Source organism: Sarcophilus harrisii, chromosome 2 (assembly GCF_902635505.1).
Source record: "Sarcophilus harrisii chromosome 2, mSarHar1.11, whole genome shotgun sequence".
Classification (NCBI taxonomy): domain Eukaryota; kingdom Metazoa; phylum Chordata; class Mammalia; order Dasyuromorphia; family Dasyuridae; genus Sarcophilus; species Sarcophilus harrisii.
Window position 1 is genome coordinate 448,144,651 of NC_045427.1, and position 19,173 is coordinate 448,163,823.

The window sequence follows — 19,173 nt, forward strand, 5'->3', positions numbered from 1 at the left end:
CCCTTTTTCTGCATTCTCAGTTTTAGAACACCAAAAAGTTCAAACTAAAAAAGTACCAATTTGACTTTTAAACCATGAAGACTTGTGACACAAAAGATTAGGATGAAAAAATTAACTATCAACCACCTCATCATCAATCTAATCTAATGGATCTCCAAGTCTCCTACTGAACTATACAAATCTAAAATACTTGTTAAAAAAATAATTCCATATTGCACCCCAGGAATATCTTAAGTTTGTGACAATTCAAAGGCTATTTTTTTCATAGTAAACAAAATTAAATAATCTGAGTTTTCAAGTTGAAAGAAACTACTGAAAAGAGGACAGAGATCATAGACTTAGAATGCTAAACTTAAGATCTGAAGAGGCCTTAGAACAGTGAATATTAAAATTACAACAGATCTTTTAAATAATCATATTCAAGTGCCTAATTTTACATGTCAAGGAAAAAACTTACTATAAATGAAAACATCTGGTTCACTGGAAGTCTCTAATTGGCATTCAAGAGAAAATACTTTTTTAACATAATACTAACAAGCTACTGATATTTATTAAATTTTAAAAGGTACTTTGCATTTTCACTTGGGCTTCACAACCCTGTGTTGTATTATTCCCATTTTAGAGATGATATTTGGGGTGAAAAGTTAAGTGACTTTCCAATGGTCACAGAGTTAAGTAAATGTTACTGATGGGATTTGAATCCTAGCTTTCCCAATACCAAGGCCAGAACTTTTCCCATTAAGCTGCCCAGACCAATAATTCAAATTTCAAGCCAAGATACAGACCCCAAACAACCTTAAGAAATATCTCTTCTGAAAAATGACTACTCAAAACCTCATTATTGTCGGTATTTCTTATATCAATAGGATTTAACATTAAATAAAGGTAGTACGAATAGAAGACTTCTGAGATCCCCTCTGATTTGAAGATTCTACAGGAACACCAAGAACTGCCAATATCCATTTCCCCTAAGTAGCTCCAGTGCTGCCTTAGGCCTGCTACTGAAACACTGAACCTATGTAAGAATCCCTATCATCAGAAGGCAGATCTCACTAAAGAGCTGTCAAAATAGCTAGTGACACCTGTCAAAATTAGCTAATCAAAGAACTCATTCTAAAAATAGTCAAATACAGTTAAAAAAGATGGGCAAGAAAACAAATTAATATGGCTACATTAGTCCTCTGCACTCATCTACAGAAAGATTCTTGGCTCTCTGTAGACATATGTAATACCTAAACAGATGAAATTGCACAAACATAACCTTAAAATATAAAAACTTGGAAAACAGTCTAAAGATCACCTCATTAAGCTGGCACCTATTAAAGTGTTATTGAACAACAAAACATCAACAGACAGATGACAGAAATGCAGAATATGAAAACAGTTGTTTACTTCAGGTACTGAAGGTCAGCCTTTTCTTTTTAATTTTACATTTGCTTAAGCTCTGTGTTTGAAGCCAACGTGGGTTCAAGTTCCTCAGGAAGGCGCTTCGGCTTAACACTGATAGTCTTCCTTGATTTTCATTGTCTGCTGTCTGAGTTTAGCCAGCAAGCCTCCCAGCAAGTGGTCACCTTCCTACGGAGTCATTAAACCGCTGAATGTCAGCTGGTGGGATTAGCCAGCAGCTTCCACACCTGAGCCCCTATGGCAGGGACAGAGACATTTGGATCAAGATCACTAATGAATACAGAATTCATATGCAGCCTGTCATTGCTGTGGAGCTCCCAGGCACACAGAGACGGTGGAAATACGACAGAGAACAGAACAATTGTTGACAAAGATTAAAAAGTTTTGGCAGTTGGAGGGGAAAAACCCCACAAACATTACTCTTCTCATCATTCAAATAACATGTTTGGCTTTTTTCTTTATTTTTATTGAGGCTCTTAAAAGATATGTATGTAGTACTTATGCCTGAAACAGAAAAATAACTTCAATATTGAAAGATTTTTCAGGAATTTAACTTCATGATAGATTTTGGGGAAACATGCCTTCTTAATGTCTCACATTATTATAAAGGAAAAATCATTCTTATGTAATGTTTTGAAGAAGATAAGAATTCAGAGAACATACTGGAGGGGGAAGTCATTAAAAGCGACAAAATATCTACAATCTAAACAAAATTCTTTCTTGTTAACAAAATAGTATGTACCACTCATGAATTGTGGCAAAGTGGAGAAAGCACACTGGACTTGAGTCTCAGAGGCTCTGGCCTCAAGTCCTTGGGCCAATATTTAACGCATGATCCTCACTGGGACTCAGTTTCCTGTTCTACAAAGAACAGTGGGGGGAGGAGAACCATGAGAAAGAAAGGGGAAGATAATACTTTATTTTTATTAAAATAATCTTTCCCTATTTTACAGAGTTGTTGGGAGGAGATTGCTTCCCAAAGCTTAAAAGAAAGTACTGTATAAAAGTGAATTGATATTATTACTGTCTGAGTGAAAAATAATAAGAGGAAAAGCCTGCAGCATACCAGGTAGGATCCTCTAAAGAGAATTTATGATAAAACATGGAAAAAAGCCACACGGGAAAAGAAGATGGGAGGGAGATGTCATTGGAGAGGCAGGTTAAAGTGCTCTACTTAGAATCTGGACATCCTAAGTATGAATCTTGTGTTCAACTTACTAGCTAAGTGAGAAGGAGTAAGTTATATAATTATAAATTTAGCACTAGAAAGAACCTTCAGTGTCATCTGTTCCAATTTTACAGAGGAAAGAGAAAATTCTGGTCCAGAAGTTAATTTGCTCAAGGTCACAGAGGTGATAGAATCTGTATTGCCAAATTCATAAGTGTCTTTTTACTCTTATCAATCCCTTTGAAGCTCAGATTCCTCATTTGTAAACTTACAGTAATGACATCATAGGATTGTTTGTAAGGATTAAATGTGATAATATATACAAAGGGTTTTGTAAACTTTAAATGCTTGATATCTTTATTATTGTGTATATCAGTGGAAAAAGTACTATCACAAAAAAAAAATAATAATCAAAGGTCACTCAAAGCATGATATCCTAAGAAAATTTCCCTTTCCTTATAATTTCTTATTAACTTTTTTTTTTTTTTTTTTTTTAAATCCTATATTCCTTTCAACCCTCCTCAAGCACCGGCCTGCACTAGCTCCTCCTATATGTGAAGTGAGGCACTTTTAAAACTCAGTTTTCTGGCAAGAACACATAAATGGGGAGTAGCTTGGCCAATCTCTACCACCACTGAGAAGGAAGTACTTGCCAACTTGTTTTTGGTGAAATATGTTGTGTTTTTTTTACATTTCATCTTCAAAAAAAAAAAAAAATGCACTTACTCTTGGCTTGTATGTGAATTATTTTCACTGCCTGCTTATTTTTTTCCATGTAATTTAACTGGAAGCCTCCCTCAAACTAGATTAGAGAGATTAACTATGTCCTAAGCACAATATCCCATGTAAATGAACACTGGTGAATGCTTTGTGATGACACTTACATTTTCTTACAAGTGTAAAAACATGCCTTCCTTGATGAGTGGTCAATTCAACAGCAGTCTCAACAATATAAAACAACAAGTGTATTATGAAGGGACAGTACTTCAGAATTTCTTTGTAAAGATGGTTATATAAACATTATTTGAAGTTGAAAAGGACCTAAAAATCAACTAGAGCCTAGATAGTTGAGACTAGAGAGTACAACAGACAGGGTATCAGGCCTAGAGTCAAAAAAAAAAAACCCCACATTACAACCCAGCCTCAGATATTAACTGGCTATGTGACCCTGGACAAGTCACTTAACACTTTTGTCTCAGTTTTACCTATAAAATGATTTGGAAAAGGAAATGGGAAATCACTCCATTCTCTTTGCCAAGAGATTATTAAAATAACAATCCACAGTATTCTTATGACTCAAGGCCCTAACATTGTCCTTTTCCATCTGTACTCTTCTCCCATTTCTATTCTACAACTGGCTATATGACAAATTAATTCCATTCCACCACAGCTAGATATTTGGCACTATCTTTTTGAAGCAACTACAGGGCTGAAACTACGAACATCTTTAGCAATCTATAAGGCCTTTTTTCTCAAGAGGCCAGGTCTTGCCTTATGATGAAATATGACTCCATAAATCAGACAGCTGAAGCAGCACTTGTGTACGTCACCATCCATCTTTTGTGGTTTTTCTCTGAAGGGTGTAGGCTAAGAGCTCATCTCTCCGGCAATGCAACCAGGGAAAGGACCATCCTGGCTGGCATTGACAAAGCATGTGCTACTTTAAACTGAAGACACACTAAGACTGGGGGGCTGGGGGAAGAGGGGGAGCAGGAGACAGGGAAAGAGTAGAACATCCTGCTGGTGTTAGCATGCCTCAGGCAGTGGTAGAAGCTTCAGCAACTCATCTTCAAAAGGCAGAGAGCCAGGGCTCTAGAAACCTGCAAAAATTGGCTAAGCCTGCAGTCTTCATTTCTTTAAGTCGAGCATCTTCAAAGTCTAGAATTCTAACTGTAGGGCACAGCAGCTGCCGGTGCAGATTTGATTCTCTCTGCTTTTGGCAGCTCTCAACTTGAAATTCTAGCAAAAGAATTTTTCAAGTTGCTATTATTGCCTGTCATGGATTTATAAATATTGTGCACTCTCTGCTGTGGCATGGCTCTCGTGGGACGCCAGCGCATGCCAAAAGCATAACAGAATGAGAAACAGTTCCTCTTCTTCAAATAAATGCTAATTTTTTCTTAACTGTGCTCACACGATGTGTTTGGTGATCAACTTCAATAGTACAGAATATATATCAGAGAGGAAAAAAAAGCTGATTGTCTTTTCCGGCATCATTCAGCTGCTACTTTCATTAAGCTTGTTTAATTAGATTCCAGATGCTAATTTGCAAGTCGATACCAGAGGGTGCAGGACAGTTTGCCTTTGAATCCTCTCTCTGTGATGTGGTGGTCTTGTAGCACACCACTACCCTTCAGTAGCCTGAGCAAGATTTTCTGACAATTAGTGCAAGGGGGAACAGTATTGATCTTGACAGACTAAATATTAATCTTCTACCCATTTGAATGAATTATAATCTTCAAGAGTTTGTTTCTCACATACCAAATGAAAATGTTCTTACCATACAAAGAAATTCACTTGCAGTAAAATTAGCTACATTTTAAATGATTCTTATTAGTATTTCTAATATGACCACCATCGATATTTCAATTAAACCATATTATGGATCTGCATTTCCAAACAGAAGTTTCAGAACACAGAATGATAGAAAATAGAACATCAGAACCATGAAGAACAAAGAACGCTAGAGTTAATCAGTGACCATAGAAAGTTGGCACCAGAATGTTAGAGCTAGAAAAAAAGACTTGGAGAACAACTAGTTCTCTACCATCTAGGGAAACTGAGATCCAAGTTTCATAAGCGATTATAACTAAGAGTAGGGCCATAATCATCAGACTTAGTATAATTGTGTTTTCACTCTATCAGACTTTCCATTTCTTATCTTTACCACCCCTCTTTTTAACAGGTACCAAGATATACAAGGGTAGAAATGTTAGACCAAGTAGTACCAACTTCCTCATTTGACAAATGAATTATGTTGTTTTCTATTTCCACACAGAATAGTCGAAGTTGGGTGAGTGATTTACACTAGAAAGTGGTTTGCAAATACCAAGATAAGTACCCTTAACATTATTGCTTGAACTAGCTAATGCATAGGGTTACAAAGAAAAATTTTTTGTGAATGGTTTCATGAAATCCATGTTCACTACCAAAAAAGCTAATACTCTACTTAGTGTGGTGTCAGTTATGTACACTTTGTAAAAATCAAGCACTAGATGAATATAATTACTGTCAATATTATAGATAGCAAACATAATTCACCACATATTGAGATGTGCAAGCTTTATTTATTCATTTAGAAAGCATTTCTAAAGTAATATGCATGATCCTAAACTAGCCATCAGGAGTTAGCCATTAGGAGATACACACACTTAAATGATATTTATCGTCACTGCCCTTAAGGTTCTCTGATAAACACGAATAAGTAAACTATGTGAAATGAGTATGAGTGGTCCAAATGAGATGCTCCAAGAGAAGCTGGGTGGTATAGTAGAAAGAGTACTGGGCATATAAAGGGGATCTGGATGGCAAATCAGCCCCAATAATCTGGAAAGAACATGACCATATGACGATTAATCTCCCTGAACTTCACTTCCTTTATCTGTAAAATGAAGTTAATATTTATATTACTTATGGGTAGAATTTCAACAAGCTTAGCTAAAAAGGGTCTTTATTCCCCAAGAGAATGCCATACATGAGTCAGGTACAAAAACGCTTTGAACCCAGAAAGTCAAGTAGGACCAAGAGACAAAGAAGGTCAAGTATTACATTGAATTTGGAGTCCCAAGTTTCACAACTAATTATTAGCATTAACTGGAACAAGAACCTCAATTTCCTGATTTGTGGTATGATCTTATTTCTTAGAGAATGCTGGACCTGGAGACAAGAAGACACTGAGTTCAAATTTAGCTTCAGAAACTTTCTAGATATGTAACCCCAGGCAAGTCACTTAACATCTGTCTTGCTGGAAAATGGGGATGATAATAATGAAGATGATAACCTTCCTTCCAGGCTCTTTTGAGGATATAATTAGATAATATTTATAAAATGTTTTTGCAAACTGTAGAGCATTTTTAGCTAGCAAAATGCTATTAGTATTATTATTTCCACTCTAATAGACTTTTCCCTACCATTTTTTTTTAACCAGTACCAAGATACTTAAGAATCAGAAAAATATAAGGATTAACAAATATATGCATAACAAGGATACAACCAATAAAAAGAACCCATATATATCAGATGCTAATTTGCAGAACTCTTTGTTGTAGCAAAGAACTGGAAATAAAAAAGATGTCCACTTATTTGGGAATGTGACATGAATATAATGGAGTATTATTGTGCTGTAATAAATGACAGACATGATGAACATAGAGAAACATGAAAAGATTTATATAAACTGATGACGAGTGAAATAAGCAGTCAGGAAAACAATATACAATAAAACATTGTATTTTATACATTACATTGTATATTGTACATAATAATATACAACAAAAACAATAACTATAAAACACCTAAACTACTAAAAATGAATGATTGCTGCAATACTACAAAGGAGAAGCATGATCCCAAAGAAGAAATATGGGACAACTTCCTTCACTCTGAAGCAGAAGTAGAGGGTCACACAGGCGTATACAATACATATACTATGAGATTTTCCCAATGCACTGATCAATTTTACTTGTCCCTCTCCTCCACTACCTTCTTCTCTTTTCTTGTTTTTTTTTTTTTTTTTTTTTTTTTTAAATAAAAATTTCTTTGTTATATTGAATGGCAAGAAGGATTTAGGAGAAAATTTAAGTCATGCAAAAACAGAACATATGTTTACAAGTTTATTTTAAGCAGGGCACAGTAGCCCAGGCCTTTACTAGCTCTGAGAGTTTGAGAGAGTGGATCACTTGAGCTCAGAGGTTCTGAGTTTCAATAGATTAAGTCAATCCAGTGTCCAATTACAGCATCTATATAATGAGGCCGCCAAGAGCAAGAAGTTACTAGGTTGTCTAAGGAGGGGCAAACCAGCACAAGTTGGAAATGCAGCAGGTCAAAGGGCAATGGGATCAGGTCTGAGGGTGGCAGCTGCTAGGAAAAGAGAGGAAACATGATCTTCCTTTCACACCTGCCACCAACTTTTTTTTTTTTTTTTTTTTTAGTGGAATCTAAGGGCAGAAAGAAATCTTAGTTTAAAAGAAAAAAAAAAATCTGGTTTCGAATCCTGGTTTTGTTCCTACCTGCTCTTCCACCAGTCTCTTTAACTCAAGTTTCTTCCTCTGTAAATTGAAGGGGAGCACGGAACTAGATAACTACCTCTAAGGTTCAGTCTTGTTCTAAATCCTATGATCCTCAAGGATAAAGGCCCTCAAGTCCAACCTCTTTGTTTTAGAAATGAGGAAAGTGAAATTCAAAGATGTCCAATTTTATACATATTAAAGACTGATAATTTGAATCCAAGTTCTCTGACCCCAGATCTACCACCATGTCTGAGAAATGTATTATCTAATTATGGGAGAAAGAGAGAATAGGAACAGGAAAACACTATTTTTTGTAAACAGAAAATACTACACATTTTAAAAATATTATCCTCATCATCATTTTTTGATCATGCAGTTTTGCTCTGCAAAGTCCTCCACATACTACAATGTATACACAGAGCAGAGATGTAGCCTTGACTCAATCCTTTTTGTAAAAAGGTAAATAAATGTCTTTCTATTTAAGGAATCTTAGGTTTTATTTACGCATTCTGAATATTCAACTTATGAAATGTTATTAGAAAGCATCTATAGTAAATCTATAGTAAAATGTAATTTGTAGTAAAAATAGCTTTGTAAGCATGCTTGGTCTTGTTCTTCATCATCAGAATTTTAAAACTCCTAACTATATTTCATACTCATTGGCCCAGAAAAAAAAATCTCTCCAAGATTTTTCTAAGCACCATATGTCTATTGTTGATAGTATTAATTGCCTATTGTTTACTTTAAGCTGCCTTAATTAGAGAAGGCACTCTAGATACACCTTAACAATTGATTTTTTTGCTGGTCTGTCACTTACAGTAACTTGTAAAAGGGCTTACTTAATTGAATAAAAAACGTTCACTTAAAACTGCAAATTTAAATAATCAATCCTCTACAGGAATTTAGTAAATGAGCAAACACAATGAACAAGTACAAAAATTTTCAGAGCCAGTAGAGATCTGTAAGACTATCTAATATATATTACCTTCATTTTTTACAGAGAAGCAGGGAGGGGAAGCAATAAACTCAAGGTTACTCTGTGGATTAGTGGCACATGTGGGATTACAATTCAAGTCTTTTTACAATAGTTCTGAAGTAGAAAGTATACACTGTATATCCAATTACAAAATAATGGGGGGGGGAGGGGGGAGAGAGTGTGCGCGCGCACACACATACACACCTAACAGTTTGTGGGTACAGATGCAAAATACTTTCTATATAAAATCTCATTTTATCCTTCCACCAGTCCTGTGATGTAGATAAGTCATTATTATCCCCATTTTACAGATGAGAAAATGAAAGCCAAAAAAGGACCATAAAGTTACATGGTAACTGCTAGTAATCATATAGTATGAGTTCAAGTCCAGTACTCTTTTTATTAAACTCCAAAGGTCCATAATTTCACTGATAAGGGTATTCCCTTTAATTTTGCAGATGATAACTTATTCATGCCTAGTTATCCTGTGCAATTCTCATTTATGTCCTCCTACAAATCTAAGGGGAAAATGGGAGGATTGCCCACCCAATATCTTGGATATTGTCCTTCTATTGTCTTGACATTGCACGGATTTGAAAGGAGCACCCAAATTATTCACCAATAATTCCTTCATCTAATCATGTAACTGGCCTATCTTTTTTTTTACCCTGACATTTTTCTGATGATAACCTTTAGCTCTTCATTTTTATTCTACTTTTTGGGAACAGAGTCACAAAAGAAATACTCATAATATCTGGCCTTTACATAGTGTTTTAAGCTTTACAAAGCCCTTTATGTAAGTTATACAATAATGGTAGCTTCTATAGCAAATTTCTACAATTCACAAAGTACTTTCTTCTACCTGTGAAGAAAAATTAGACAAAATGTTACAGAAAAGGTAAGCTGAGGCTCAGAGAGTTTGAGTGAAGTATCTAGGTTCAAAAAGTAGTAGAACAGGAATCAAATTCAAATATTTGGACTTCCAAAAACAAAAGATCCACTGTACCATATGGCCATTTCAGATATCTATAAGAAATCTTTACTGAAAAGAATCTCAGTACTAGTTGCAAGTTGATGAGTAATTACTCATCTTTGATTTTCAAACTCAGTAATATTTCACAATGTCATTGATGAAACAATGGAATGGGATCAAGTGACCTAGGTTCAAGACCCAGGTTGTAGAGACTGCTTACCAATGACTTATTGTATAATCTTGGACAAGTCACTTTTTTTCTCTGTAGATATGGTCCCTTCTCCCTTTAATATTCTATATTATGACATTTGTGTTCCAAAGTCCTTTCCAATTGTTAATACTATATTCTATACTCTTAGCTTCTTCCAGTTCTATCCAATTACAGCTGAGGCAGTCTATATTCTAAATATTTTTTTAGTTCTCACATTACAAGATTTTATGGCCAAAAATTGTTCACAAATGTGACAGTTTATGATTTTATGCTCACTTTTCAAACTTTGTTTTTAATGACTTAACATTTTTCATTTTTTCTACGTTTTCATGAATCATCCTATTTAAGAATACTAGAGAAAAATGACGTGAAAATATAATCTCACATTGAGAAAATATAACCACACAATAATCTCATCTACAGAGGATACTGGGATCTATTTACTGTTCCTAATTAGAGCAGGACACCATTACTTTTAATACAAAATCACTAACTACAACTCTCCTAGCCACATTTTGTTAACAGAAGAAAAAAATTTGAGCATAGTGACCAAATTATTTACTTGTAATGCCAATTCACTAAAGGGATACACAGTTTCCAACCAAAGGGGAAACTATTTGGATGACATCACATAAGAACTACACATTTAATGAGTACTTGAACTAGATACAAAAAACAATCTGAGGTGAAAAACTTCAATGTCACTTATTGATTTCAACGGAGAATTACCAGTAGAAGAAAATTTCTATTCTGTAGAAACATTTAAAAACAAAAGATAAAATAATTCTCATTTCTATAATGCCTTAAGAATTAAGCACCTTTTCCCATTACTATCCCAAGGGGTTTAAAGAGTTAATGATTCCCTCATGACAGAAAAAGATGATGAGTTTTCAGAGAAACTTGTCTAGTCACAAGTGGCTCTTGATACACACTAGTGATCTTCCCATCATCACACATTGTCTTTCGGTAAGACAAAGTTACCTTAATGGATACTGTTATAATTTAGTAGACTATAGCATATGACACACAATCAGGAAACTATAATAAGTGCATTAAAGTATAAAGCGTCATGATATCTGAAGAGTATGGGTAGGTGTGTGTGCATGGACATGGGTATGTGGAGTGCCCAGAATTGAGTGAAGGCAACCGAGGTAGTCTAATAGTAGGGATTCCAATGAAGTCCTTTGCTCCAAGTCTAATGTTCTTTTCACAAAATGTCTTCTCTATACACAAACTTACATTTATATTCAGAGTGAGACTCAGATAATTTAGAATAATCGACCTAGTTAAGAGTTTGGATCTTGTCTAGATCTTCACGAAGCAACAAAGTGGACATGATTGTAGTTTTAGATGAACTATAACTATACTGAATGATAAACATGACCAGTAGAAAAACCATATAACCAACAAGGCACCCAAGGTCCCAGAAGAAAGGCATTTGGCAGCTTTCAAAACAATAGTCCAAAGCTAAGTTGCTCTTTTTCTTTAGATCCAAGTGGTTTCATACAAAAAGATACTAATGAAACAACTTGGGCTCATAATTTCTCATCATCATAAAAGCGTTCAGTCATTTTGACTTATTAGTTTCATGATCATGGACAAGTCATTTAATTTCACTGAACTTCAATTTCCTATCTAAAGTACAGACAGAATAAGACATTTCCACAATTTATTTCCTCTTTCCATCCCCAGGATTTCTTTTATTATAAAACTTAATCTCATAGAAGTAGTTAGTCTTGGGTAACAATCTAGGTATGCAAGATATTAAAAAATGTTTCATTCAACTATAAATAGTATATGCATCTTCATAAAACTACTAGACCTTGAGGAAAGGGTTATATGATCACACACTTGCTGTATTCACCAAGAGGAACATGACAACAGGGCATAGTGTTATCAAGACTGCAGTACTGCTCAATGGAGTTGTGAACACACTGCGCCTTCCATTTTCTACTGGGCACAACGTATCTCCTGAGGAAAGGCTGCCACAGGCCAGCCTAAGCAATTTCCATCTGCCCAAAAGGACATTCCACTTTACAGGAAGTCTCTTGCTTCCTGCTATGGCTCATTGCCAGCCTCCTCAGGTGAAAAGAAGAGCTACAGAATCTGACAGAACAAGTACCTTGTGTCTTCCACCTCTTGCTGGGCATAGCATGTCCCCTCAGGGAAGAGTTAAGGGGCTAGGCCAGGTGTTTTCCATCTACCACAAAGCCATACGGGCCAGTATGAGGCAACCTCCACTGTCAGTCCAATCTCCTAATTGGGAATATGGAGAACCACAGGTGCAAAGAGGAGCAATCTATCCTCTGACTTCAGGTCTTCAATTTCTTGCTACATCTGTCCTTTGAGGAATGAAGGACACTGGGGAATGGAACTGCATTCTCCTCCTGTACAAATTCAACTTCATCTCCTCCTGCCTAATCTTTAATTTTTGGAGGTAAAAACAAAAGAGCCATGAAGCAGGACTATGCTTCCCCTTCATGTGACACTTGCCTCCAGCCTGTTCTTCAACCTCCACTGGAAAGAGGAATGGCTCCCCCTTTATTCATTGAACATTCTCACATTTGGTTATACCAGATGCCAAATCCCAATCATATCATAGTTATATGCCAGGCAGGGATTCTGAACTCTTGTAGATCACCATCAAATACATCCCCCAACTCCCAATTCCCCATTCTTATCCTCCTCAAACTTCCCATCCCAAATTTTCAACCACCAGGCCTTCTATAATGCCCTCTGGAAGGCTTATTCTTAGGCAATAAATCTCTCTTCGACTTAAACCTTTTCTTCTCTTATCTACTAGTTCTTACTGAAATCTGCTCCCTCTCTCCTATTCTGCTCACCCCTTCTCCTCATCTTCACTCCTGCCTCAAGATACATATCCTCTGCCCACCCTTTTCCCATACCCACATCTTCAATGATCATTTTTCTTGGCTCACTGGTTAAAGCAGAGGAATTGCAATTATTCCTTGCTCTTCTATATTACTTCCAGATTCTCCTCCTTCTTCCATCACTCAAATCCATGCTATTCATATTCACCACCTAACCAAAATCATGACTGCCCTTGTCTACAGACACCCATAGCATTTCCCTTCTTTTCTCAATGAGTTTAGGACATGGTTTACAATTTCTTTCCTCCCCAATTTATAGCCCTTAGACTAGGAAACTCCAATATACACACTTATTCTCCCTCAAACACCTCAACCACCAAGCTCTTCAACCGTTCACTTCTTGTGAGCTACTCCTCTACTCCACTCAGCCACACCCAATGATAGTCATATCACTGATGTTGCCATTAGTCACAAATATAACACCATTTCTGTGTTCAAGAATTCTTAGTCCCCATATCTAACCATAATCTGTGGATTTTTTTTACCCCATACAAACTCTTACTCTTCATTCATATTGTAACCTTCAAACTCTTGATCCCTCAATTCTCTGCTGAGTCATCATCTCTCCTGCAATAATCACTCTCCCCATTCCCCAATTTGACTCCTTGGTGAACCAATTCAATTCTCCACTGACCTCCTCTCTTGAATCCCTAGCTTCATGCTCCAATCTTAAATTACTCTCATTATTTATTGCCTTCACATATGCTGCTGAACAAAGATGGAGAAAGTTATGCAATCATTCTTTCTGGGTTCACTTCAAATTTATGTTCCACAACTTCAACTGGAATGTTAACTGATTCTAAGCAATCCAACTATATCTCCTTTATTAACTCAATATCCCACCCTCCTCAATAAGACTTCCAAATGTCTTCATCCCTCCTCAAACCTGTCATGCTTCCCTTTCCTTGCATTTTCTTATCTTGCCCCATATTTTATAGAAAACACTGAGGCCAAACCAAAGAGCTCTCTTTTCCCTCTTTTTAATCTTCTATCAGATGCCTTCAATTACTATCTTCTCCTCCATTCCTGTCTCATATGATGAGATGGTCATATTCCTTACCAAGACGAATGACCCTCCTGTTTGATCATCTCCTTTAACAGATTGCTCCCCCCATTTGTCTGCCACCCCCACTCTCATTTATTTTCAATTTCTCTCTGACTGGCTCATTTCCTATTGCCTACAAACATGTCCACATCTCTGCCATCCTGACAAAGCCTTCACTTATTACACCTGCTAACTATTGCATCCTATCTCTCTTTGACCCTGTGCAGCTAAATTCCTTGAAAAGGCCCTCTAGAATAGGGCCTTCACATTCTCTCCTCCCACTCTCTTCTTAACCCCTTTTAATTTGGCTTCTGACCTTATCATTCCACTGAAACTGCTTTAAAGCTACTAAAATTTTCTTAAGTTGCCAAATAATGGCCTTTCTCAAGCCTTATTCTCCTTGATCCCTGACCCTGCTTTTTACCTTCTCCTCCTAACATTCTGTTCTCTTTAGGTTTGGGAGACACTGTTCTCACTTGGATCTCTTCCTACCTATCTGACTGCTTCTTTGCTAGATATATATTCATTTCAGTCACTTCCTCTTATCTATAACTGTCCTTCAGGGTTCTGTCCTGGGCCCTCTTCTCTGTTCCTTCTTAATTACTTTACTTGTATTCTCATTAGCTACCACAGATTTAATTACTATCTCTACACTGTTGATGCTCAAATCTACCCATCCTAGTACAAACATTCTACCGACCTTCAATTGAGCATCTCCAACTGCTACTCAGGCACTTCAAACTGAATGTTCAATAATCTTAAATTCAATATATCCAAAATCAAAAACATCTTTTCCCCAACCCTTGTGCTCCTAGCTTCCCTATTAGTATAAAGTATATCTCATCTGATGGACAGAAGCAGCTACACCCAAAGAAAGAACACTGGGAAATGAATGTAAACTGTTTGCATTTTTGTTTTTCTTCCCGGGTTATTTTTACCTTCTGAATCCAGTTCTCCCTGTGCAACAAGAGAACTGTTTGGTTCTGCACACATATATTGTATCTAGGATATACTGCAACATATTCAATATATATAGGACTGCTTGCCATCTAGGGGAGAGGGTGGAGGGAGAGAGGGGAAAAATCGGAACAGAAGTGAGTGCAAGGGATAATGTTGTAAAAAAATTACCCTGACATGGGTTCTGTCAATAAAAAGTTATTATAATAAAAAAATAAAAATAAAAATAAAAAAAGTCTATCTCATCCTCCCAGTTCCTCAGGCTTGCAAACTGGGAATCAGCTTCAATTCCTCATTAATACTTATCCCCCATTATTCAATCTGTGGCCAAGGCCTATTCATTTCATTTGTAACATCTTTCAAATATTCCTCCTCCTCTATCCTGATGCTATAAACAATTACATAAAGATCCTTATTATCTCACTTAAGAACCAATATAATAGACAGTTGATGGGTATGCCTGCCCTATCTCAAGTTTCTCACCATTCCAATTCATTCTCCATTAAATCAGTGGTTATTTTTCTAAAGTACAGATCCAACCATTCCCTACCTACCACCCCCAATAAACTCCAATGGTTCCCTATTGCCTCCTAGATCAAATACAAAATACTCTATTTGGCATTCAAAGCCCTTCATATCATAGCTCTCTTCTATTTTTCCAATGTTCTTATACCCCAATTCCCCAAGAGATACATTCTCATCTAGTAACCTAAACCTCCTTCCTATTCCTCAAACAAGACACTCTGGCTTCCTTAAGTCCCAAATAAAATCCACCTTCTAAAGAAAAACGTTCCCAACCCCTCTTAATTCTAGGGCTTTCCTCTTTCTAAATTATTTCTGATCTATCATGTATATACCTTGCTTATCACATATTTGTTTGCATGTTGTCTCCCCTATTAGCCTGTAAGTTCTTAGAGGGCAGAGCTATCTTTTGTCCCTTTTTGTATCCCCAGCACTTAGCACTTATAATGCATAGTACTCACTAAATAAATGTTTAGTGATTGATTGCTGGAACAGAACTAAAACCTGGAAAGGGACTGAAGAGAAACACAAAATGTAAGAGAAAAACGACTTTAAAAATGCTCTAGTCCAATGCATTTTACAACTGAGGAAATAAAAATCCTGACAGATTAAATTACTTGCCCAAGGCTTCATCTGACTTGAAATCCAAGAAGGAAAAAAACCTGAGAAAATTTGGTAGCAATGGACAATGTTGCCTACATGTCATTCATTTCTAGGTTCAATTCTAATGACATGGGAGGGAAACAAAAAGAGTTGCTAAATTCTTCACATCCCAAACTCTTAACCTTTCAGAGTTTATACCCTCTAGTTTTGGTGGAAATGGTTGGTTTTTTGGTTGCTATTTTGTTTTTAAACAAAATGTATCAAGTAGGTTAAAAATCAAACTAAATCAGTCAACTGAATATTGGGGAGGGACAGACAATAATTATCTTGAACATAAAACCAACAAGCTTATTTCCTCCCAGATTTGTACATGGTTTACAAAATGAGTATCCTGCTCAAAAGACGAGGCAAAGATAAATAACACCCAACTAAAAAGATATATACTACAATGTCATCATGAAAACTACTATGGAGAAGACTCCCTGAAATGATGTTATGTGGAAGATGGATTTGATTTACCAAAGAGAACAGAACTAGCATCAATGGATAAGTTTAACAGGATAGCACTTAACAATTAAACTTCTTCAAAAAATGGAACCAGCTGCCTCTAAAAGTAATTTTATATCACACAAGTACAAAACTACAAAATTCAGAAATAAGTCTTCAATGTATAAGGAAGAAAAAAGTTTTAAGTGGAGACTGTGTGACCACCTGTCATGGATATTTTAGGGATAATTTCTGATTAAGATGGCAATTAGACCAGATGACCTAAGGTCCTTTCTAACTGTGACAAGTCTATGCTCAATGCTCTAGATGCTTAAGATCATAGGTACGGAGATAGGAAAGAATTTAGAAGTCATTAATCTAACCTCCTCACTGTACAAAGGGAAAATGTGCATGTGCTGTACATTGTACATTGTGAAAATGAAGCCCCAAGAAGTTTAGTTACTTGTAGTCATATGGTTAGCAGTTCTTACAAAATCTGAACCTAGGATTTCTTCATCAAACTCAATGCTCCAGTTACGACACCATGGCTTCATCCTGCCAATTCTAATATTCTGTGTTCTATAATCCTTTCCAATAGTATCATGCTATGTTCAAAAGTCTCTTATACGTCTAAAATTTCTACAGTCTAAACTTCTTTATTCTAAAGCCCCTCAAGCCTCTTTTGATTTTATATGCATTTTCTACTTTTAAAGTCCTAAGAGTCAATGACAATTTTCATTTTCTGTTCCGGAAATATGATTACGAGAACAATGAAAGAATACAAAGAAAGTCTTGAAAATAGGAAAGATATTGATCATTAAAAAAGATTCAATGATATGTCGTTCAGAAGATAATCCTTATTTCTCATCCTATCTGGAAAAAGAAATAAAAAAGATCTATATAAATTAGGGTCCCTTTGAAACCAGTGTTCCAATCTGTTTATGGAAAAGCCTGGTCCATTAATGAATACATCTTCTTCGGATGCCATGATAAGGACCAAACCATACAGACCTAAAAAGCTGTGAACCTTCCCTCCAGGATTTTGCGATACTCTAACATCATACATGTATAATTGTGCCATTTGCACCCCAAGGTGAAAGAACAAATCAGCCACCATTTTGAAGTTTACCACATGACATGGTGTTCCTTTAATATGGCTGGGAGGAAGACATTTGATTTATCCTGGTATTGGTAGAACTTGCCAGGAGAATGGCCCTCAAGCCATGTAGTAGTCATCTCATCTATTCATCTTCATTATGAAAATTTCAAATCTCATGTCATTAAATTAAGAAGATCCTGCAAATACTTTGCAAAATTCAAAGTGATACTCCTTAAAGAAGTGGAAAGTCCACAATTGTGGATTATACATACATTTTGAAATTTTTCTGATACAGGGATTGGTTTTAGGGTTTTTCCTCTTCTTTCTCTTTTTCTTTAAAAAAAAAAAGTATATATTATATTGGTTTGCTCTCTTGAAACAAAAAGGAAGAGGAATACTGGGGAAAAATTTAAGTAACATAGAAAAATAAATCAATAAGAATTTATTTTTAAAAATATAAGTGCTAAATAAATATCAGGTACTATTCCTATTTCCAAAGAGCAGAACAGAAGAGTAGACTAGTCAATCACTAAACGATACAAATGTATACTCCAAACTCCAGTGAAATGACATGCTAGTCTCCGATACTATAAAGGATGATGAGGCTCAATAGCCCACAAGAGGTTACAAACTACTAATTGCTGTAAGACAGAAATCAATAACAGTGAAATGTTGGGCAAATATAAAATTAACCATTCTAGTATTCTGTGCATATTAGCATGAGTGAGAATAAATTATTCCTAACAAATAATGACAATTCAAATTGACTTACATTTACTTTAACATTTAATACTATGATACAGGAAACATAAGTATTATCATTCCATTTTACAGATGAGAAAAACCAAGATTCGTAAAGCAAAGAGACGTGTCCATAATCAATTCTTTAATAATGGGCTCCAGATAAAATGGAATTGGGGGGGGGGGGGGGAACTCAACACAAGTGGGCTTGGACCATGAAAATCTTTCTCTGAACTCTAGCTCTGCTGTTACCACTGGTAAGTCAGAGATCTGCTCTATATCTCAGTCCCTTCATTCATAAATCAGAAAAACTTCTGTCCTACTTACTTCACATTTATTTTGAATTCCCAATTAGAGAATGTAAAGAAACATTTGCAGAATGACAAAAAGGTAGAGCTGAACTGCAGAACAGATCTCAGAGATCATCTCGTGCAACTCATTTTTATGAAAACAAGCAAGGTCTGCACAAGGTTTGTAACTTGCACAGTTACAAAACTTCTAAGTGCCAGAGCCTAGATTCAAACTCAGGCCATCTGACTCTAAGGCTAACTCTTCCTGCTATACCATATTTCTTTTGGCATGGATTTTTTAGGAATGTTATCAATTTTTAACATGAACATTAGAGAGATGGGTACATAGATAGCTATATAGAGTACAGTGCTTTTGAAACAAATGAACTTAAGTTTTCTTTTAAAGAAAATCCACTATAAAATTTCTATAGAAGATGGTTGAAACACAGCAGCTTTACATACCTCCATGTCTGGTTTAAATTTATCTTCAAATACAGCCATTGCTGCCAAAGACCCAGAACCTATAAGAAATACGATTCAGCTTATTAGAGTTGAAAGAGATCTTAAGACATTGTC

At 35.9% G+C, this 19,173-nt stretch overlaps 1 protein-coding gene across 1 annotated transcript in view; it reads right to left on the reverse strand.

Annotated features, from left to right (window-relative positions):
* The window catches only part of PSMB7 (proteasome 20S subunit beta 7), an 80,919-nt gene that overhangs the window by 23,949 nt on the left and 37,797 nt on the right, over positions 1 to 19,173 (reverse strand). Inside the window, exon 6 of the mRNA XM_003757110.3 lies at positions 19,060 to 19,118. Within this exon, the coding sequence (XP_003757158.1) occupies positions 19,060 to 19,118 (59 nt within the window). The remainder of the gene's footprint in view (positions 1 to 19,059; positions 19,119 to 19,173) is intronic.